The sequence below is a fragment of the Periplaneta americana genome, chromosome 8 (assembly GCF_040183065.1).
Source record: "Periplaneta americana isolate PAMFEO1 chromosome 8, P.americana_PAMFEO1_priV1, whole genome shotgun sequence".
Lineage (NCBI taxonomy): Eukaryota > Metazoa > Arthropoda > Insecta > Blattodea > Blattidae > Periplaneta > Periplaneta americana.
This window is the reverse complement of record NC_091124.1, coordinates 12,237,963-12,263,197: the sequence shown is the minus strand read 5'-3', so window position 1 is coordinate 12,263,197 and position 25,235 is coordinate 12,237,963. Positions and strand designations below refer to the sequence as shown.

Genomic DNA, 25,235 nt, shown 5'->3' with positions numbered 1-25,235 from the left:
TCCTGGACCAAATACGGATAATCAAACATAATTTAATTTCCACATTTACTGCTAATAAAATTAATATTGCTCTCTTTTAAACACAAAATTTCATACCCCACTTCCAATGCTTAAGGCATTTTCCCCTCCACATGCCTCTAATTACCGCTCTCAAGTGGCCAATGTAACAATGAATATCCGTGGAAAAGTGCATAACTACCAGCAGGGGCGGATGCAAGGGGGGGGATTGAGGGGATATATCCCCCCCCCCGAAATTTTGAAAAAAATACGAAACAAGAAACAAAAATAATATTAATTTTAATTCGTGAATGTACATAGGAATTAGAGAGTTTTCCACATAAATTCTCTTTGCTAAAATGTTAAATTCCAAGAACTGCAGGAAGACAAACACAAAGTTCTTACTTCAAGACAGAGTCATGAAGAGTATTTTAGGCTTGTAATTTTCCTTCTCTTCGTAGACTATTTCATTAGTCAGCTCAAGGACAGGTTTTTAAATTATAAGGCAATCCTAAAGTTCATACAAACTTTTCTGCTTAAAAACACAGTGCGAGCATCAGATGAAGATTTAGAAACTGCTGTTCAGGCTGTAGTAAATCAGTGGCCCAATGATGTTGATGCATCGCCAGAGTCTTTCTTCAATGAATTGAGGATGTGGAGAAGAAATTTCCTTGATCAGAAAAATCTTCACCTAATACCTACTGTTTTTATATCATCTTTGAACAGGTGCAATGAAATTATTTTTCCCTGCACTCGCAAGGTGCTGAAACTTTTCTGCACGTTGCCTGAAACTACAGCAACACCAGAACGGTCGTTCTCAACATTGCGGTGTTTGAAGACTTACTTGAGGAGCACGATGGGAGCAGACAGATTAAATGCACTGGCCTTGATGTATATACATAAAAATGTAGAAGTAAAAGCTCATGAAGTACTGGATGAAATGTCTAAGAAGCCTCGTCACCTTCTTCTGTAAATGTCATTCTGTCATTGTTTTTGTATTGCAGTCATTGTAAATGTTAAAATTAAAAAATTGTGGTTTATTCAACAACGCTCGCAATTGCCGAGGTTATATCAGCGTCGCCGGTGTGCCGGAATTTTTTCCCTCAGGACTTCTTTTACATGCCAGTAAATCGACTTGTAAATGTTTGTGACTCGGAAACAAATTGTGAGTATATAAACTTATTTCTCATTACTCCATTTTTACTATCTCCTCAAATCCCTCCCCGAAAAAAAATCCTGCATCCGCCCCTGACTACCAGGACATATAAAATTTACTACCGGAAAGAAAAAATGCAAAAATAAGGAAAACAATTACTCGCTGCAATTTCCTGGCGATGTAGATAAGTTTAAGTGAAGATAGTAGTGGGCCCTCAAAATGAAGTTCATCAGCAATAATTTCAAGTCTGATGTAAAGTCAGTCTACCTCTATAAGACTTGCAGTGTCATGTAGGTGCTGGTAGAGATCATGTGAAGGGCTTAACAGTGATAAGTTCTGTATTTTTCTTAAAGTTTATGTGTGTTCAAAAAAACGTAAAGCACTCAATGCACAAGTTTATTACATTAGCTGGAAGATGTTCAGGAATTACTAGAATTGTTCATGTATTTCTAGCAACAAGTCACTGAATTTTGATGAAGATGACTGTCATTACATGTTTTTCTTTTTACGATGTTGGATGACGTATATACGTCTGTTGATGTGACATATTAATGAATTTAAATACTATTATCGTCACAATCATGCCATGGTATGATTGTGACTATAATAGTATTTAAATTCATGTTTCTTTTTTTCAACTTCATACTTTGGAAATTCACGTATTTCAGTATTTTATACCGGTACATTTCATATTGTGAAGTATTAAAACAAAAGATTTTTTTTACATTATTTACATGTTTGTAAGTGTCAATTAACACTATTTGTGTTATTAATTTTAATTCATGAATAAAATGTTTAAGTACAAGTGTACAGATAGTATTTTTTTGTAAGAAACTAACATATTTTGTTAACTCATACCGGTAAGACTTGATTTATTGAAAATTCACATTTGTAACTAAATTCGCAATAATGAGAACTCTAACTGAGAAACTCATCACTCAAAGTATGGTTACTATTTACAATAAATATTATAATTTAAATAACTCAAAATACTTCCTCGTATACTTAATTGTGTGCTTTATGTTTAATGTGTACGTTACTTTAGCAGCTACTGAAAATTCTCAATGCAGACAGAAGGAATCAAGAATACTTATAGTGTCATAATGGTACTGGTAACTAAATATGGGAACAGTGTGTTAGAAATTATTTTGTCATGCCTAAATACACATCTGGACCCGTGGGTAAAGTGTATAAGCAGATTTAAATACTTTGATTAAAACTGTGAATAAGTATCAAAGCCTGAAATCATAAAATTATCTAAAAATAATTAAATATATTAACAAAATCACTTTACAATTCAACTTCAGTTCAAATTATAACCAGTTTCGAATTTACATGTGTGAAATTCTGCAGTGGACCGAAACGTGAATGACAGACTTCTTCTAATACATGAAGTGAATAATAATAACACAGTAATAATAATAATAATAATAATAATAATAATAATAATAATAATATTATTAATAATAATAATAATAATAATAATAATAATAATAATGATGATAATAATTAGTTGCATTATAAAATAACATAATCTAATCTATCAACTAAAAGAACGAAATAGGTGCATACCTAAATGTTTCCTTTTTTGTTTTTGGCTGTACCATAATGTACAATCTTGTGTTATATAGCCTAGCCTTTGAATGACGTAGTGGTTATTGTCACATTACAGTAGAGTAGCTCATTAAAATTAATTTGAGCAATAAAAAATTAATAAACTGTCAGAGAGATGAAAATACTCACTGATGAGTTGAATAGAGACAGAGATAAACATGTAGAAAAGACTGCACTGTATCATGGATACACCGACACATAGAATAAGTCACCCAGTTTTGGGAATGAAACTGCAGTTGTGTTTTATTATTTTTCTTTTTTTTGTTTCGGTTTACAGATTAAGAGTATGGGTCTATGATAAGAGAAGAATTAATGAAGAGTATGCAATAAATTCTCTTTTCATATGAAGCGACATTCTAAAATTAGTCCCAGCTAACAACAAACTTTCCACCATGATTCACTCAAAATGTAGCTCGTACATGTCTAATATCACTTTATTGGCTAACTCGCGATTAAATGAAACGAGTGGTAATACAGGTCTGCAGCTACTCTCGATGCTGAGATATTACTGAGAAAGGCCACAGAGCATGCCTAATTTTAAACTCAACTTCAGCGCCCTCATGTCCATAGCAAGTGAAGATGGCGTAATTGGGCGTGGCCAAACACGTTACATTAGTTCATGGTCTAACTATGAATAACATTCGCATTCAGCTGTGGCTCTGTGTTGTTTCAGTAAGCATTTGAAATAATGTAATTTTTTGTTTCACCACGGATCCAGGAACGGGTGCCCATACTCGGTGAGAGGAAAGACATACTCTATGTGAAAACCAACTTCTTGTAATGGATGCTGAATCTATATTTATGTAAAAACAGCAAAAATAGATTTTCCCGTATTATTGTAATACTTTGTATAATGAGAAATAAAAAAAATAAGTACAAATAATAATTACAGATGAAAAGAACTACTGGTACCGGTACATTAAATATTATAATACTGTACAGTGAGGTTAAAACCAATAAGTACAAATGTAATGTAGAATACCGCATACAGAGTGGAAGTGAAATAATTCTGCAGATTGAAAGAGGTGATAGGGGACACTTAAATGAATAGAAAACCTATATTATGTTTTGTGATTAAATCCACGGTTAATTAGTCAATTGAATTGTAAGTTTGATCAGTCTGGCAACATCGCTGCAAACATACTTCTCTTTCTTCTCGTACTACCAATGTAAGAGGTCAACGAACTCAGGTATGTCTGGCTTAGTGAACTACCTCCCATCTCCCTTTCCGCTACAGTGTTGCAAGCTGGTCACATCGGTCAGTGGCTTTAAATTAGTATTTTTTAAACTAAATTTACACGAAAACTGTCCACGCTAGTGAAATACACCAGAGGGATACTGATTCTTTATTAGATTTTCTGTCGATATAGACAAAAATCACAAACCTACTCGCAATAGCTACCGAATAAGTGTGTATTAAACAATTGGAAGAAACATTTTTTTCTGAGAAAACTATGGACTTTCCCCAATATGGTATTACACTTTTTTGTTACATATAACATGAGCTATTCGCTCTACAAATCTACAAGTTTATCCTTTAAATAAGAAGAATACCTAATTAAAGAAGATGTCATGTACAAGAAGTGATGTTCAGTGTACATTCACTGTCTAACAAATATAACTAAGTTGGAATAATCACATAAATACTTACCACAATGTCTTCATATCTGTTTCATGAAGGAAGAGCAATGCTACGAATTACTGGTATCATCAGTGCAAGTTTATGGTTAGAAATACTGTTGCCTCATTTTTCAGATCTACATCGTGTTAGTATTGCAGAGAAAATGCAGGTAAATTGAACCTATTGTATTTCTTACATGCATATAAGTGCATGAGGTTCCTAACCTTATGTGCAGGACTAGACTCAACATTATAACTAGAAGGGGAAGAAGCAGGACGCAGACATAAGCACATGTATCAACATAGAGGACAAATTTTTTTAGGGTTAGCAAGCAGACATTGCGCTATGTGAATTTACAATTAACTGCAAACAATTAAGTTTTATTGCAGTATTTGAATTAATATGACGAGTAATATTTCATAAAACTTCATTTTTGTACAGTGTAATTTCTGTTTAAGAACAGTACCGGTAGCTTAAAGTTTATTTAAGGGGGAACACACAACCACTGGCCTGCAAAAATTTAATGAAATTCATTTTTTTATATGTCAGCTACTATAAAAGCTAAGTGAACAAATTTTTCATGCTTAATATTCATGATACACTCTATAAAACACTCTTCAGAATATTGTTGTTGTTTTCTAATGCCAGGCGTTTGACAATAAAGTCATTTGACCTCTTGCACTCCAATATTTTTCAAAGATATTATCATGGTCGGCCAATGAAGCACAGATTTTGAGATGTTCCGAATCCATTTCTTGGTTTGAGTTGCACAATGGACAGTTAGGGGACTTATATATTCCAATTCTATACAGGTGTTTGGCCAAACAATCATGGCCTGTTGCCAATCTAAATGCAGTTAGACGATTTTCGTGGTAAATCGGGAATTGACTGTGGATTATGATACAGAGAGTTCCATTTTTTCCCTTGAGCTAATAATTATCTATAAACGTAATATTAAATTTGCGTATTTTTTTACAATTGTAAAGGATTTACATAACAAAATCTACAATTAATTAAATATTTGCATGGTTCATTTACAGAAATATTCTAAAGATCTGCATCAACAACTTAATCTAGGATCTTTTACCTATTCCTTCAGGAAATATTTTTTTCTTAATAACAAATTTTATAAAATGTAATATTGAAGGTACAGTAACGATTAAGGAAAAGAATATTTCTTGAAGGAATAGGTAAAAGATCCTAGACTATGTTGTTGATGTAGGTTTTTAAAACATTTCAGTAAAAGAATCGTGCAGATATTTAATTAATTGTATACCAGCATTTTATTATGCAAATGCTTTACGGTTGTAAAAAGAATTATGCAAATTTGATATTATTTTTACACGTAATTATTAGCTATTTTAATATTCTGAATAGTCTTTTATGAAGTATAACGTAGCTAGTCGGCAATGTATCAATGGAGAGGGAAAGAAACTGGCCACCCTACCCCATTATCTCCTGGCCTAGTTACCTCATAAATGATGCCTTGTTGGTATCACTTGTGAGGTTCAGACCTGTCTTCGGACAGTTGATTAAACAACAACAATGTATGTATATTAAGCATGAAAAGTTTTATTCATTTAGCTTTTCTAGTAGCTGAGATAAAAAAAATTAATTTCACTAAATTTCTGCAGGCCAATGGTGTACATCCCCCCCCTCAACGATAGGTTTCATATATGAAGAGTTTAAATTTAATATAATGGGCTAGATGACAAAATATCGATTTTCTTTAAGTGTGCTATGAAAAAACCGCTATTTCAACAATATATAACGGACCAAGAAACACAGGACCTAGAAGTAGTTTCAAATCGTGTCCAAAGATATAGCTAGCATCAAGGAACATCACTGATTTCAGATATAATGGGCCATGTGCTGTTACCTCAGTTTTACGACCAGTGAATGTCTATGTAATTTATAGTAACCTATGCGCTCTTAGATGTTTTGTAAACATTACAACTTTTTTTGTATCGTGAAGTTGTTATGTGACTGGTTCTTAGCCAATAAATTAATATTAAACTGTAACAAAACTAGCATAATCAAATTTAAATCCCGCCTAAATTCAAACTCGCAAATTTCAAGCACACTAATTAACAACAGATCCGTAATAGAAACAACAACCAAATTTCTTGGCTTATAAATCGATAATATAGACAATTAAATTACCTCCAAACTAAATTCATCATGTTTTGCTATTAGATCTAAGCAAGAGATTGTAAATATCAATACCTTAAAAACAATATATTTTGCATACTTCAACTCGATAATGAGTTTTGGAAAAGCATAAGTGTAACTGTCAGGTATCATTAGATCTATCAAAGCAATGTTTCTAAAAAAATTGACCATCAATACGTTCCAGGTATAAGGAACCCATTTGAGTTCTATGACTTTAAAACTGCTTCTCAAGAAACTCTTGCAACAACTGAACTTCAGATCTAGAGAGCTCAGTGGATCAGAATAACGAAGGACAAACCAGGAGTAGTCATGCATTGCACAACCTTGAATGATTTTGAACAATGGATCGAGAATGACGTTTTCAGGAAGAAAATGAATTTGAACAATATTGCCTTCTTCCTGTAGCCTTTTACTTGCATTAACAGACTTTCAGCTGTAAAGAACAGGAACTTGCAGGATATGATGAATTACATTTTTTTTTCTCTTGTACAGAAGAGCGACCCGAAGGCTTGCACCTAAAGGACGAAAATAAACCGTTTTATGAAAACCTCCTACAATAATATTATTTCAGACATAAAATATTTGGTGGAATAATGGTGTGCTTACGAAAGGTTTACTTCAAATAATTTAGTATTTTTATTATTTTAAGAAAAGTTTAGGCTTGAATAAATAAATATAAGTTAAGTTATTAATTTTTGTTTGTAAAAGTTGAAAAAAATAATCTGTTTCCATTTTCATGTTCATTTACTTTGTTCCACTCATTAAACATATTACAATATAGTTCACATAACCTTTTACGGTATTTCGTAATCTTGTAACCACATTTAATGCTGTTTTGACTGTTAATCATATTATTCATGGTTTTGAATGAGTGTGAATTAAAAAATAATGTAACATGATAAATATCTAAAATTATGGTTACTTTATCTAATAAAATTTTGAGAAGTACATTGTGTGATTTTTTCTGGAAACAAACTTCTTTTTCTCAAAAACTTATTTTTGTCACTTGGCCCATTACATATTTAAACTCTTTGTATCTTTGACAATAACATTTCTTAAAGCAGCTGATAAAAATTGAAGCGTATGATGAAATTTTATAAATTTTTGGTCATATTAAATTCGGTATCAGTATTGATCTGTTGTTTCAGGCTCTTCAGGGTTTTTTCTCATTCTTCCAAGTGAATGCTGGAATATATTCTTAAAAGTTGTTCACAGAACTTTCAAAGGTAGTGCAACTTAATGCATGCTGTAAGAATAATATATCGGTACAATGAATTGCAGTAGCCTATTAATGCAACAGATATTAACCTCATATCTTATGCAGTCAGTATTAATGAACTATCATAAATAATATTAAATGAACCCTTTGAGTTCTAGTAGTCCTACATATTATATTTGCATGTACAGTATTTATTTATTCCCTATACAATCTATTACAGATTATAGGTTCGTTTACACACACATATACGCACGCACGCAAAAAAAACTTATCTATTTGACAGAGCCCTGATTTGGTCTTATGCAGAATGAATATTGAATATGATATTAGACTGTGACAGTGCTTTAACAACCTCTACATGAAACAAGCAGAAGCATTAAAGATTAATTTGCTGGTAATTTGTTACACGAAACTTCAAAACCATCATCTAAAAGAAAATAAATAACAATAATATGGTATTTAAAAAGTGGCAGGATATTTATGAAATCCCTTGGATTATCGTAGGTGAAACTTTTTTCTTTGTATGTAATTTTTTGGTTAGGTAAGGATGGATTTAAGGATTAAATAAATAGTACTATCACAAGCAGGATCAGTACACAACCAATCAATAATCAATCAATGAAACAGGGGCGGAGCCAGAGTGAATTGTAATAGCAGGTAAAGTAATTTTCTCATGCCTCCATATTAAGTTTTTTAATCACTGCACTCAATAAAATCAGGTACAGTATTCAGCTGCTGAGCTGCTAAAGCCGTTAGCCCTGTGAACTTGCAGATTATTTATTTCTCCTGTGCTTAAATGTACGTTTAATTATAAAGAGAAACAAGTTTTTAAGCATATGTGGGGAGCAGTGGCGGCTGAAGCCACTTTGTCTGAGTAGTGCCATAACATTGAAGTCAGAAACAAAAAGTACAGTAACAATAATGTACCGGATACATAATTTTCTAAATATTTCGCACTGAACTTCTTTATCCACTTTAAATGTTTCTTCTAGATCTTGGGATGAAATTTCCTCATTAACTATCACGTCACAAGTACCGGTAGATGTACCGGTACAAGGTGTTTGAAAAAGTGTAGAAACTCTCTTCCTTTATTTCGTCTCATACTGGTATCGTAAATTTCGTGGTTTCTTTTTCTTCAACTTTCAATATATTTACATATTTTAAAGTTGGTATTCTCCAGATTTAAGGGTAGATCCTTTTCTTTTATTGGGTATTAATTTAAATTTCATAACCTCGCATTCATCGTAATCAGACGGTAAAAAATGATCAGAGCAAATAACTGCATCAGATCTTGCAAAACTACACCCAGGCCGAGAGCAGCTTTGGAGAGCTATCTCTTTTAGGAAATGAGTAGAAGAATTTTCTCTCCTTTCCATTCTTGCCTTTATTTCCAGAAATGTTAGAGCATTCACAAACCGCACATTGAGGCATTTTAATGACTGCAGTGACTGAGGAAGAAACTCACTGTGACACATGCCTTACTACTACAGCTACATGATCACTTGGCAAAGTGACGTCATACTATTTCTAAGAAACGCTCTTCTGTGAAATTGGTGGCGAGCCGGAAGTAATAACTAATGCATTGTTGCTTTGAAGGAAGAGTACATTAATTTAATAGTACATTATGCAACGAGCCTATAATGATAGTAATTAAGACGCGAGTATGTTTGTTTATGAAAGCGAGTTTCATAATTTTCATACGAGCGTCTTAATTACCATTATAGGCAAGTTTCATACGACTTTTTATGCTCGACCATATTTCTAACTTGAAATTATTCAGAAGTATTCATTTCATTCGCATCTCACTGAAGAGCAGAAGTAACCTTGTGCAAGCTCGTAAATTGTGAGATGTGCGCAGATGCCAAAGTATTGATTTTTTCCGAGGAACAATAATGTCACTGACCTTGATATAATTTAGAGAATAACATGAACTAATTTTGATATAACCTGGAAATTGATTTAGAATTGAAAAACGAGATGACAAATTGAATTTATTTGAATATTATTTACAATTAACGCTAATTATTATAGTAACAGAACATAACCTTCTGCGACAGTATTGGATTTCCAGCCTCCGTGACGTTTCCCTCGTCTTTTGATTGCATATCCGAGAATAATCGAAAACCTGAACTTTAATGAATAGGTGTACTTTAATGACATGCATTAAAGGACTGCTACCAGGTGGATAATTACTACATTTCGGCATGGTCGAGCATAAAATACATATTTTTTGTGTTGTGTTATCCTTTAACCTTTATGCGAGCTCCTAGTCTAAAGGCTATTTGTCTCACTTCTTTCACACTGTCCCACTTAAAGGACATAAGTAAATTTTGCAGGAGGAAAAGCTGTTAACTTGTAGAATGTTAAGTGACTGGACAATTAACCTATTCACTAACTGACACGTTCTCTCGAAAAAAGAATTTAACTAGGTACAACATCTTGAAATTGAGCATCAAACATTTTAGATACAACAGCATCGCGCAGAATGACATTAAAATATTTCTGGAAGGTGCTGTATTTGTTGAAGGGAAAAAATATTTTGTCAGGAGGAAGATATGTGTTTATAAGGATTGAACATCAGCTGAAAATAAAAAAATGATGTAACGTATGTCAAAGTGTTACAGGGGATGTCCTAATGGAGCATGGAAAAACAGGAGGCATGAAGTTCATCTTATGTGAGTACTTTTCTTTCCATGATATCATGAGTGATGACAGAGTTTACAGAAAAAGCTTTTCATGTCAAAAAGTTATAATTTTTATGATCCTTATAGCTAGAGTACCGGTATATATGGTTCACGTCATAAAGTGCCAGAAACAATAAAGTAACTCCGAAATCTCTAAAAAATAAACATCTTTGAAACAAATATTTTAGGCACATGTTGTGTATAGTATTTCATTTGTCACTACATCCTACGTAAACAGAAAAACATTAAAGAAAAAAATCGTTATAAACAGATTTTAGTTAAATCAATTTTATATATATATATATATATATATTGGAATTGAACGGGTTACATCAGCTTCTTGTCTATGCGGATGACGTGAATATGTTAGGAGAAAATTCACAAACGATTAGGGAAAACACAGAAATTCTACTTGAAGCAAGTAAAGCGATAGGGTTGGAAGTAAATCCTAAAAAGACTAAGTATATGATTATGTCTCGTGACCAGAATATTGTACGAAATGGAAATATAAAAATTGGAGATTTAGCCTTCGAAGAGGTGGAAAAATTCAAATATCTTGGAGCAACAGTAACAAATATAAATGACACTCAGGAGGAAATTAAACGCAGAATAAATATGAGAAATTCCTGTTATTATTCGGTTGAGAAGCTTTTGTCATCTAGTTTGCTGTCAAAAAAATCTGAAAGTTAGAATTTATAAAACAGTTATATTACCGGTTGTTCTGTATGGTTGTGAAACTTGGACTCTCACTCTGAGAGAGTAACAGAGAAGAAGGGTGTTTGAGAATAAGGTTCTTAGGAAAATATTTGGGGCTAAGAGGGATGAAGTTACAGGAGAATGGAGAAAGTTACACAATGCAGAGCTGCACGTATTGTATTCTTCACCTGACATAATTAAGAACATTAAATCCAGACGTTTGAGATGGGCAGGGCATGTAGCACGTATGGGCGAATCCAGAAATGCATATAGAGTGTTAGTTGGGAGGCCGGCGGGAAAAAGACCTTTGGGGACGCCGAGACGTAGATGGGAAGATAATATTAAAATGGATTTGAGGGAGGTGGGATATGATGGTAGAGACTGGATTAATCTTGCTCAGGATAGGGATCAATGGCGGGCTTATGTGAGGGCGGCAATGAACCTCCGGGTTCCTTAAAAGCCAGTAAGTAAGTAAGTAAGTAAGTAAATATATATATATATATGTCAATATTAACAGTTCTCTAGAACTGTTGTTTGAATGGCCATAAAAGTCATTTAAATATGTACTCCTGCATACATGACATATGTCTAAAATGCAGGTACCGGTAGTAGGCCATTGCGATACAAAGGAGGAGAGTTTGGCCAGTGCTGTGGATCAGGTTCCAGCATAGCTCAAATGGAAGAGCACTCAGCGTGCCAAGCTGAGGATCCTGGGTTTGATTCTCGGTGTCAGAACAAATTTTTCTCCGCTAATAAGTAAATCAGTTATGTTATTTAAAATTAAATAAAAACACACTAGGTATTTAAGTAAAATATATACTATATTCCATAATATGCATTATTTCAAGATAAATTAAGTTTGTACTTCTTACAGTGATACTGTGTGAGAATATTCCAGCATGCACTTGATTGAATAGAATGCGCTGGTACATGTCGGCAGAGTACAGCATTTGCCACCTCCACCGAGACCAGAGTGCTCACCTCAGACCACTCCCCCACCTTCCAGGTTCCCTTACACTTGTCGTTGTAGCACTCTTGGCGCTGGGGAGGTTTCTCTGCTTCGCTGCATTGCTGTGTCTCCACTTCTGTGCCATTGGTCAGCTGACAACCTACTTCACGCCGTTGCATTGCTGAATAGAGGAGGGAATTTGAGTATAAACTCATATCTGCAGTACATGTATCCATTTAAACATTTACAAACATAAAGAGCAGCTTCAAAGGACATACTCGTATAGGAAAGTATTTTCTTAGAAATACTGTTGTAACAACAAAGGGTGACGTCATCATCTAATTCAGTATATTACTGCAAACTCTTAGTGTTTTTCTTATCAAAACTGGTAAAGGAGAATTACCACCATGGATACAGTCATCCTTTACTACTTTTTCATTAGGAACAGAAATAAATTTTGCAGTAATGTACTGAATAAGATGATGAAATCACCCTTAAGAGAATTGTGACTGTGATTGTTTTTCCCCTGTACTCTTCAAATAGGGTAAAAATTATTAGTATTGAATTACTAATATGTCGATGACATGTCACACATGATATGATCGTGTAATTAATGCTTAAATTGACACCGTACTAATACGGTACAAATTACATTTAAAAAGATCACTCTTTTCGATCTTGTGAATGTTTTTCGTGCTGTAGTGGTAGAAGAGAGAAACAATGAAATACACAACGAGGATAAAGTGCCGTAATTTAAAAAATGATCAATTCTAGTGAAAATTGGTTTATCATTAAGAAGTGCTCTGATTTTTGGAGTGTACAGAAAAATGAAAGCTTTGAAATCAATATGCAATATTTCGGAATATATATTATAAAACTTTCTTGTGTTAAATTCTATCGTACCTGGTTTACATGTTTCGACCTATTATGGGTCATCTTCAGAACTGGTCGTTGTTGGTCTTGGCGCCTCTTGTTTTGTTTCCTGTGAGGGTGTGTTCGTGTGGTGTAATGTAGACTCAAAGAGTGTGTGTGTTCTAAATTGAGTTGTGTGTTGAGAATTTCATTGGGGTGTGTTTTTGTGTGTCTGTATATTTCATATTGTTCTAGTGTGTTTACTTTCTGGCTTTTTGGTTGGATGTGTAGTATTTCCATGTCTGTGTTGATGTCTCTGTAGGTGTGGTTAGCATTTGTGATGTGTTCTGCATATATGGAGGTGTTTTGTAATTTTGTTATGGCTGTGATGTGTTCTTTGTAACGTGTTTGAAATGATCTGCCTGTCTGTCCTATGTAGAAGTTGTTGCAGGTGTTACATTTAAGTTTGTATACGCCTATGTCATTGTAATTGTTTGTGTTGTGTGTTGAGATGTTTTTGTAGAGTGTTATTTGTTCTGTATGCGATGTTGTAATTTAATTTCTTGAATGAGGTTGCAATCTTGTGTGTGTGTTTGTTTTCGTATGTTAGTGTGATGTATTTCTTGTGTTCTTGTGCTTGTGTTGTATTCTTATGTTTTTTGTGATTATGTTTTGTCTTACGTATTATGTTGTCTATTATGTTAAGGCCCATTCACAATGAAAATTAAACATAAACATAACGTAAGCATAAAACCTTGTGTCCATGTTATTTAATGAAAGCATTCACAATGAATTATATAAGCATAAACTTAATCTTAATCATAAGAAGTTAACATGAAAGTTTGCAAACTCCAAACTTCCATGCTTACGTTTATGCGATTTGGAAACAGTACACAAGCGGAAAGCGTGTTTTCACTTTTTGTTTAACATCTCATGGGCTTTGCCTACAGGCAATATTTTGATCTATTGGCCGTGATGATAACTAGGCGCGCAACATGGAATCATATGACGAAAAGTTGATTATTTTACATCTCCGTTTCTTTGATTTCAAGTATTGAAAGCAATATACTGATGCCATTGTAGTTATTAGAAACATAAATTGAATAGCTACATCGTCAGTCATTGTGCAATTCTCCATTTTTATGTAATAGATTCTGTAGTTTTGTTGATTCGGTATGTTTGTTTCCACACACGTGTTATGTTTACGGTATATTTAATTTTCATTGTGAATGGGCCTTGGCTACTTAAGTTTGTGGCATATGTTTATGTGCTTATGTTAATGTTTACGTTATGTTTAATTTTCATTGTGAATGAGCCTTTAGGGTTGTAACCGTTTTCTTGTGCTATGTATTTGACTGTGTTTAGCTCTTCGTTGTAATCCTGTTGGTTCATTGGTATGTTGAGTAGTCTGTGTACCATTGCAATATTTTGTGACTGAAGCAGATGATACCTGTGTTCCAGGTGAAGCAGCGTGATTCTTCGCAAGAGGACCAATCACTGGGCACCCAGCGCGGGCAGTCCTCCATCCCACACTTCTGGATGGTGGGGGGCGTCGGCAGACCCGCATCTTCGCATAGGTTGCTGTCCACATTCTGTGTCGTGTTGTGGAGGCGCACCATGCAGTGGGCGGCCCTCATCTGAACAGTACATGCTGCTTAATTTTATTATCTCTCGTGGACTGATCTTTCATCACCTACTGAGAACAGATACTCACCTGGAAGCCACTTCCTCCGCAAGTCTGGGAGCATTTCGACCAGTCTGTGATCATCCAGTCGAACTTCAGATTTTCTGGACTTCCTGTAAGAAAAGTTAAATCAGCTTCTAATAAAGCATGATATTGTTTTCCAAATACTTAAAGAGGCTAAATAACAAGAGTCTTAATTCGAAATGTCCAACCAAACCAAATACGTTCAGCGTATGAGCAAGGAAATGATAAAAAAAAAAGCAACTTCTTTTAGTAATGAGTGATGGAGAGAAAATTGAGTTTATAAAAGTTTACTTAAAACTTACTTACAAATGGCTTTTAGAGAACCCGGAGGTTCATTGGCGCCTTCCTATAAGCCTGCTATCTGTCTCTATCCTGAGCAAGATTAATCCAGTCCCTACCATCATATCCCACCTCCCTAAAATCCATTTTAATATTATCCTTCCATCTATGTCTCTGCCTTCCCAAAGGTTCCCCCCCCCCCCCCCAGGTCTTTCAACTAACACTCTCTGGATTCGCCAATGGCCTAGCTCAGTCGGCTAAGACACTTGCCTGCCGATCCGGAGTTGCATTCGGGCGCGGGTTCGATTCCAGCTTGGGCTGATTACCTGGTTGGGTTTTTTCCGAGGTTTTCCCCAACCATAAGGCAAATGTCAGGTAAACTATGGTGAATCCTCGGCCTCATCTCGCTATCACCAATAACCTCGCTAAATAACCTCGTAGTTGATACAGCGTTGTTAAATAACTAAGTAAAATAAAATAAAAAGACTCTCTGGATTTGCCTATACATGCTACAAGTCCTGACCATTTTAAACATCTGGATTTAATATTCCTAATTATGTTAGGTGAAGAATACAATGAGTGCAGTTCTGCATTGTGTAACTTTCTCAATTCTCCTGTAACTTCATCCCTCTTAGTCCCAATATTTTCCTAAGCATCTTATTCTAGAACATCCTTAACCTCAGTTTCTCTCTCAAAGTAAGAGTCTCCAAGTTTCACAACCATACACAACAACTGGTAGTAACCTATAACTGTTTTATGAATTATGATATAACTTACCGGTATGTATCAGTAAAATTACAAAATTTAACAAATCAATAAGTTAAAGAAGTACTTAATTAGGGGAAAATGCAGCCGTAATTATAATACATATAGTTTTAATAAACTTAACAAAACTAGTAAGCTAAAAAACATGCTTGATATGAGGAAATTTTCAGGAAAATTGATAATTATATCAGTACAATTTATTATAAAACTTAGCAAATCAATAAGCTAAATAAAAAAACTGCTTAATATGGAGAAAATTTTCTTGAAAATTTGTAATTATAGCAACACAATCATTATTACAAAAATTAACAAAATAAGTAATAAGCTAAAAAAAAGTGCTTAAATGGAAAATTTTCAGATTTAAAATTTTTCAGAAAAATTTCCATCATTACAATAGATAAATAAAAAAAAAACGTATATACTAGAATATTAATTGCCTAATACATTTCTGGATACCATAAAAAAATTGAATCCAAGAGAGCAAATGACTTGTCATAGACAGAAGCACTGAATACTAAACAACTACGAAATTGTCGTGAATTAAGAATTAATTTTACCTTTCCCCAACACGACTGTGGAGCCCAAGATGTCCTCTGTGGTCTCCTCATCGTGGTCGTGGTCGTGGTGGTGCTCCTGCTCCATTGCCTCCGTGACCATCCGGTGGCCCCTGGAGTTGCCGAATGTCTGGAACGGCCAAAGATTCTGTGCTCTTTGTTATTGTGGATCTTGCTCTTACAAGTTCAGGCGGTAGCCAACAATTAATGGGGAGGGGAGGGCACTGAGCTGACGTTACTACTTTATAAGATCACTACATTTAAGCTCCAATCTACTCTGAAGTTCAATTACCTGGCAATAAAATCGTTGTCGTCCATCTTTACAACATGAAATAATAATTTTGATGTACTAATTTGTAGGTTAGAATAGTACAAAAAGCAATCAAGTCTGCATTTCATACCCGCACAGCCTACAACACAATAGCTCCTCAATGTACATTTTTGCATTTCCCACACCTATCAAGACATGTGACCCATAGATATTTTGTTTCTATAACTGAATCGTTTACTAAAATACAGTACAAGGCTATGTACTGATACCAATAGAGTATTTACTCTGTATGTCAACAACTGAATGTATACTAAGTTGTTGTTCTCTTCTTTTTTTATTTAAAGATTTTGTGAAGAACAGGTGTATTTCAGCTTATTACTTATGAAATCCTCTGAACATATTTCCTATTATAGGCTACCATAATTAACAATATTTTCATCAAACTCAAACTTCACCTACCGGTAACTGATAAGTCAATATTTTAATTGAACAGAAAGAAGAGAAATATGAGCAGAGTGAAATTTTTAGGTTCGCTGGTACTTACACTTAGGCTACAATACGAAAGGGAACATTAACTGTAAATACCGGTACAGAAAATGGAATTATTTTAATACAAACTGATTCAGCATTCAATTTGAAAGTTATATTTGGTAATATGCCAACAAACAGGCTATACGTACCGGTACCTAATATTTCATTAGTACTGGTATGATAAATTATCAGTAAGAAGGCAAAAAATTAATAAATACAATTTAAGAGACTTCTAAAAGCAAATGTGTCCTTATTTGAAAAGCTATAGGGCACAGACAAGAATTTTCAAACACATTTTCTACTATCGGTATTATCTTTTGTCTCATAGAGATTTTAAATCAATCGAATTTTTTTTTTTTTTGATTCATTATAATAAAATGAAAATATTTTATGAACATTATGTTCTAAAATATATCAAACATCTAATGAGTCACAATCGTTGTCTGAGAAATACTTTATAATATATACACTATATGAACATGAAATGCTTATAATAAAGAGTTTAAATTAAATCCTTCTATATTAGCAAAACATACTAATATTGCTTGTTCCAGAAATACAATGATGCAGTTCTGAATACATTCCAATATATACAAAGAAATACAAGAACATTAGGCATTGTTATAACCATAAAAATGATCATAGACAGGTTAATTTTCTACGTGTTTTTATGTTATTAGTGTAAATGGAAGAATGATACTGAGATTATAACAAGGCAGAGTGATGTTAGGGGTATTACTACGAGTAGCTTCACGGTTGTATATAAAGTTAATACCAGTACTATTTTATAAATGGCTGGAATAATTATATTGTTATACGAAGATTTTCTGCATGAAGATGAAGACATACTGTTTATGAGCTGTAATTTCCTTAATGATAATAAAAGTTTACCTGTATAAAATGAAATTATAGCAGAATAATCAGTACCGATACAGCTACAATTGTAACATATAAGGGAATGGGGAATCATTTAAATCAAATATTTATAGGTAATATTATATTGTATATGCTGACAATTATCTAATAAAAAAATCTGTCTCATATTTTAATTTTAAAAATAATTTCAACTGATTTTAGAAGATATTCAATTTAAGTTCGTTTAACATTAAATTTCTTCAACTGGTAAAAATTTTGAGTTAAATCTCGTACATAGGCTTATATTTACCAGGACGACAAACAAAAAGTTTATTGGCTGAAGAAAAGGTTTTACGAAAACTGCTATTATGAGAAAACGTAAAAAAAAAAAAAAAAGACAGCATTGTTGATTATGTTGATTATATTTTTCCACAACTTAAGTTTAGTACCTAAGTTTTTATTTTGAAGATGTTAATTTAATTATATTTCGTAACAGCCAACTACACAGAGAAACTGGTATTGACACAATCAAACAGTTTATTCATTCACAAGCTAAGAAGTTCTATAACAACCTAGAAAATGTTCCAGGCGCTGTCCATTACTCTCTCGGAAAGAAGTCGACATTTCCCACCAGAATCAAGAGCCGACTTTCAATGGACCTCATATTATAATCAAAATTTATCATCACACCAACCTATGTAAACAATTATTTATTAACAATTATTTTTTGGGGGGGGGGGGAAAAAAAAAAAAATACATTTCACTATCTATTGTTTTCATGTATTTTTGTAGTACAAGTATGTAAGTTAGTCTATACGTGAATAATAATAAAGACAGTACAATATTAAAATAGTCCTAGTATACATATTACTTGTTACAATATTAAGTTTAATCTATAGAAAGACTAATTTTATTAGTTCTTTTTAATAATCATGATCTAGTTTTAATAGTGAAGCTGTCTCTGTCTTCATCGGGAATAATCAATAGTTAACCATAAATGAAACAGGCACCAGGCATCATTATTACAAAAATATTAAAACTAAGGCGGTATGTAAATTATTTTTGCTAGTTTTCCCCAATAAATGCAATGGCAGGACTTCGACGTAAAATGGGAAAAATAAATGCAACTATCTAAATCATACACATAGTGTAAAAATACATTAGCTTTCCACTTCAATTTTAACAGTCCCTTAATGTTATTATCACTAACAGAGTTGAAATGAAAATTGGTTAATTGTGTGCTAGTTTCAATATTTGTACTTACTTTTGTACAGCTATCAGAACTGCACCACTATATATCTTACAAGTATATTAGTTACAACTAAACCACATGCACCCCTAATCATGCTGCAATAGAGGGAACACTCACAAGTAGGGTGCAGTTGCTGCTGTCAAGACACCATAGAACGAATATTAAAGGCTACATGGAAGAATTTGTCCCAAGAACACATAATAAGGTTTTGTTATGCTTCAATGGTAGTGTTGTAAAATTAAATCACAATGTTGTAAACTAGTTTTTAAAAAAAGCGAGGTTGTTAATAGGGTTATGCATGGGTAATTGCCACATTCTTTTTTCATGCATGCAGAATCTAACATAAGTTTAGTGGTTTCCAACTACAGTTTGTGAACTCAGTCATTATCAGAAATGTTCACAGGAAGCTTTCAATAATTGATTTTGTGGAAATGCATATTAGAATAAAATAAAGAACTTCAATTACACTTAGTTAGCCTCTTCATAACTAGCATATTTTGAATAATTGATTAAATGGCGATCTTACTCGTGTTAATTGTGTAAGCATGTGCGGCTTACAGCTGTTTCGGTGCTTCTTCACACCATCCTCAGAGCCTACTAGATCTCGGCGTCATCTCGAACTTCGCTGCCTGTTGTGTGGGTGCGTTTGATTGTTGAAAAGTGTTGAAATGTGGTGTCAAATAGTGTGTGAGTTCTGAAATTGATCTGTGTGTTGAGAATTTGATCAGGGTGTGTTTTAGTGTGTCTGTATATTTCATATTGTTCTAGTGTGTTGAGTTTTTGGTTTTTGGGTTGTATGTGTAGGATTTCCATGTCTGTATTTATGTTATTGTATGTGTGGTTAGTATTAGTTATGTGTTTGGCATATGTAGATATTTTGTGTCCTCTGGTTATTGCTTTAATGTGTTCTTTGTATCGAGTTTGGAATGATCTGCCTGTCTGTCCAATGTAGAAACTGTCGCAACTATTGCATATGAGTTTGTATACGCCTGTGTGGTTGTATTTATTTGTTTGTGTTGTTTGTGTGTTGAGATATTGTTATAGTGTGTTTTCTGTTCTGTATGCTACGTTGTATTTCTGTTTTCTGAATGAGGATGTGCTCTAACATAGTAAGATCGCCATGTAATCAATTATTTATATTCAAGTGTTAAAAGTAGTGTACGAAATATTCAACATGGCATATTTTGAAATTGTTATCTGTATTACAATTAATTTTATCAAGAAACAAAAGACGTAACATTTCCATTAACTGAAAAAAGAATGTGTAAGATAAAATAATTTCTTATTTTTTATGGGCAGTACTTATTCAGTAGGAGATATTTTCAAATTATAATTTTTACATCACAATTTTAACTCTAACGAAATTATCCAATAGACACTTCTAACAAAACGAGTTTTCCATGCTGGGACAAGGGTTCAAACATCATTAAGCACGAGGTGTAATTTGTGATAAGAGCAACTCTTTATTGGTTACTCCCTTTCTTCTCTTTCATCATTCCAGGAATTCTGAAATACTATCTCATTCACTGCCTCTCATGCGGAAATGGGTGCTCTTTGTTACCAGCCAACATTATCCTTCTGCATACAAAAGGTGCAATGTATCTGACCAGCTTCTTGGGCTCAGTACCAGGGTTGCCACCTTTAATTTTTCATAAGTATGGGGCAAAATTGGGGGTTCTTTACTCATAAATTCCAAAACGTTTTTTAAACTTTTAATAGCTGCCTAATGTTTTACACAAAACATAACATTACTAATTTTGTCTTAGTACTGGTACTATAAAAGTCAGTACCTAACCAAACTAATCTAATCTTAGTAATATAAACAAAGGATTGAAATAAAACTCAAATAATACATCCCAAAATATTTCTGAAGACAGCAGGTAATGCAAAACATCACAATGGAATCTATTGGTACGCAGTTTCACTACTTGTGATTCATGAATATGTAGCCATAATTTGGTTGCAATTAAAAGTGGAATGATAATAAATATTTCTCTGGTATTAGAATATTTATTATGCATGCAATACATGCTTAACACGTGTTTATAACGTGTTTTGTGCTTTTTAAACACGGTTGGAGTTCATAGAACCAAACTGCTCAACATTTTGATGTTGAATGTAATATTTTCTTCCTGTATGTTTTCGAATCTACGGATATTAAATTAGAATAAATAATTGAATATGCTATGATTCAAAATGTATAAAATTACAATTAATTTCTTACTCCCTAAAATAATAAATATATACGTATGTAGCATACACTACATCAACAAGAACTGTAAAGGATGATTAGTACTAGTGCAGTAAGTAGGAATTGTGTGGCATTTTAATTGTAAATGTATGAGGTTAATTTTCTTAATTAACTTTGATAAATCATACCTTAGGCTACAGTGTAAATGCTTTATTTTAAGCTTTTTATTGCTCTTGAAATACTCTACCGGTTATATAAACCATTACTATTAATAATGCTAAATTTTAATGCCCAGTGCCCCTGGCCCTGGTATTTGATTTCATTTTAAATTGATCGAAACACAACTGAAACATATACTAAAACAAAGGACAAATATGATATAAAAAATTGAATGATATGCTTTTCAATTTAAACATTAATATGTGTGTTCCTGTATGGTTCAGAATCGATTCTGAACTGCTTGCTTACGTGCAGTAGTCCAGAGTGTGTTCCAAAAAGACTAGAACTGATTCCGAACCAATACTGAACTCCCAGTTACCGATATCTATTCCAACGTGCTTCAGAACTTGTTTGGAATGAGTGAAATTGATTCTCGGTTAGAGCAGGAACTGGGAGTTCAGAACTGCCGACGCATGCACAGATGGCTTAATATGAAGTTTTGGTTAAAATGCTTCGAGACTAGGCAAGTTAAAATAAAAAAAAAAAAAAAAAAGTAGTCCTCCATGAGTGATTTGGAAGTAAGTTCGGAAGATGAATATAATTTTAATATGAGAAAAAACTCCGAGGCCATGAAAGAACACTTCAAGAAATATTCCAACAACGTAAAATCCCGAACTAGTTCTGACACTGCACACAACTGGCGCATGCGTCGAAAGAAATTCGTATTAATTCAGAACGCGTTCTGAATTGCTTGCTGAAACAAACCATGTAAAACACAAGGACATTATATCCTCCAAAAATAGGTTTCCTTTTCCGAGGAAAATGTTTCCATATGATTTAAAATTCTGATGAATCAACTGAAAGCAAAACTGTATTCTTCAATATACAGTATTTTCTTTCTTAAAATCCAGTATTTAGTAAAAAAGTGCAGGACTTATCCTTAAAAATAGAGATTCATTAATGACGAAAATATCTTGCAATATTAAAATAAATGCCAGTTATGTATAATATGTCAAAATAAAACCATAAATTTAAAACCATTGCCCTTTTTGGTAAAGAAAAAATTGTAAGAAAAAATTATGATGTCTATAAAATGACAAAACTGTAGAACTATTATTTTCAAATAACAACAATTTTAATACCTGATTAATTTTCTTATAAAAGAGATTTACTCTTTTGTCATTTAACAGCGCCATATTAAGTGCAAGGTTCTTTTGTAGCAATGAAATTGATGATAGCAAGAGGAGGCCGAAGTATGGGAATAGACCCAGGAAGTTATTAAATATAATTATTGAAAATAAAGAGATGAAGATGAATGAGGCTCTTTTATAAGTATTCTTTGTTCCAAGTAATGTTTTGAATTCTGTATGTAAATTTATTAATAATTTATTTCATAAAATATAATGCCATGAAATTACCCGACATTTGCCTTACAGCTGGGAAAAATCGCGGAAAAAACCCAACCAGGTAATCAGACCAAGCATGATTCGAACCCACGCTCGAATATCAACAGACAAACGCTCTTGTGCCTGATTTACACCCCTGGAAACAGAGAAATTAAAAATGTCCTCTACATAATAATAAATGTGAAATTAATTTCAGTGCTGCTATTCAATTACTAACTCATTTAAAATTATTTTAATGAATTCGTTAATATGTTAAGGGGTGAGACGGGTGAAATTTTGGTCATCTTTAGTGAAAAATCGCATTTTCGTTTTCTTGTGAAAAATGAATCAGCAATCTCTTATTTATATGTTGAGCAAGTTTCAATGCTCTGCGGCGCTCAAAAGCAAAAAAATTACGCAATATATAAATGGCTGCACTCTTGAACTTTAATATCATGTAAACTTTACAAGCTGTTTTCTCACAATTTATTTTCAGCACATTTTATCAGTTTCGAAGCATAAAGGCTCTTACAATTTTGATGCTAGAAACATGAAACTTTTAATGCATGTTCTATATACTGCAATTAACAAAATAATTCATGGGTTTTATGATTAAATGAATACTTTTTGAAATAGAAAATGAAATATTTATAGTGGCAATAGAAAATGGTTATTTTTAGGTTTGCAGTGGTTATAAAAATGTTTTCCTTATTTTTTAGTAAAGATATTGGAAAACTAAAGAATGATGTTTTTCTAAATGTGCCACTGGTCTTGCAAAAAGAGTTTAGATATTTTACTGAAAAACTGAGTGACATATTTCATTTTGAAATAACACTAAAGACGACAATATTAGGGCGTTTCATATTAAAACATAATACTTACTTACTGGCTTTTAAGGAACCCGGAGGTTCATTGCCGCCCTCATATAAGACCGCCATTGGTCCCTATCCTGAGCAAGATTAATCCATTCTCTATCATCATATCCCACCTCCCTCAAATCCATTTTAATATTATCTTCCCATCTACGTCTTGGCCTCCCTAAAGGTCTTTTTCCCTCCGGCCTCCCAACAAACACTCTATATGCATTTCTGGATTCGCTCATACGTGCTACACGCCCTGCCCACTCAAACGTCTGGATTTAATGTTCCTAATTATGTCAGGCGAAGAATACAATGCGTGTAACTTTCTCCATTCTCCTGTAACTTCATCCCTCTTAGCCCCAAATATTTTCCTAAGAACCTTATCCTCAAACACCCTTAACCTATGTTCCTCTCTCAAAGTGAGAGTTCAAGTTTCACAACCATAAAGAACAACCGGTAATATAACTGTTTTATATATTCTAACTTTCAGATTTTTTGACAGCAGACTGGATGATAGAAGCTTCTCAACCGAATAATAACAGGCATTTCCCATATTTATTCTGTGTTTAATTTCCTCCCGAGTATCATTTATATTTGTTACTGTTGCTCCAAGATATTTGAACTTCTCCACCTCTTCGAAGGATAAATTTCCAATTTTTATATTTCCATTTCGTACAATATTCTCGTCACGAGACATAATCATATACTTTGTCTTTTCGGGATTTACTTCCAAACCTATCTCTTTACTTGTGTCCAGTAAAATTCCCGCGTTTTCCCTAATCGTTTGTGGATTTTCTCCTAACATATCCACGTCAGTCCACACCTGTGGAGTAACGGTTAGCGCGTCTAGCCGCGAAACCAGGTGGCCCGGGTTCGATTCCCGGTCGGGATAAGTTACCCGGTTGAGGTTTTTTCCGGGGTTTTCCCTCAACCCAATATGAGCAAATGCTGGGTAACTTTCGGTGTTGGACCCCGGACTCATTTCACCGGCATTATCACCTTCATCTCATTCAGATGCTAAATAACCTAAGATGTTGATAAAGCGTCGTAAAATAACCAACTAAAAAAAATAAATAAAAATAAAAAAATATTCGCGTCATCCACATAGACAAGCAGCTGCTGTATTAAAACATAGTAGCTTGAAAAATGTAGAAAATATAAATTAATCGATGAAATTCAACAGAACATGACAGGTTTAGTAATATTTTAAGTAAAATCGAAGTTTCCTTTTTATTTCAGTAATTCATTTAAAAAAAACACTGCTTCCACTGTGTTTATTGATGAGTGCAAATAGAAGATTATACTCGTAATATAACCTCTGATTAATTCAATGTGTGTCACCAATTAATCGACAGAAATAATTTACAGTGGACTTGATCATTTATTATAAATTTAAAGACATAATATTTAACATTACTCACTCATTATATCTTGCACCTATTGAAGAACTGGCATCAGAATCAAT

General features: G+C 33.4%; 1 protein-coding gene across 1 annotated transcript in view; it reads right to left on the bottom strand.

Moving 5' to 3' along the window:
- The window catches only part of nolo (no long nerve cord), a 600,625-nt gene that overhangs the window by 21,910 nt on the left and 553,480 nt on the right, over positions 1 to 25,235 (bottom strand). The window contains exons 19-22 of the mRNA XM_069832206.1: positions 16,270 to 16,396; positions 14,675 to 14,757; positions 14,411 to 14,597; positions 12,141 to 12,289 (exon numbers count right to left, since the gene is read on the bottom strand). Of these exons, the coding sequence (XP_069688307.1) occupies positions 12,141 to 12,289; positions 14,411 to 14,597; positions 14,675 to 14,757; positions 16,270 to 16,396 (546 nt within the window). The remainder of the gene's footprint in view (positions 1 to 12,140; positions 12,290 to 14,410; positions 14,598 to 14,674; positions 14,758 to 16,269; positions 16,397 to 25,235) is intronic.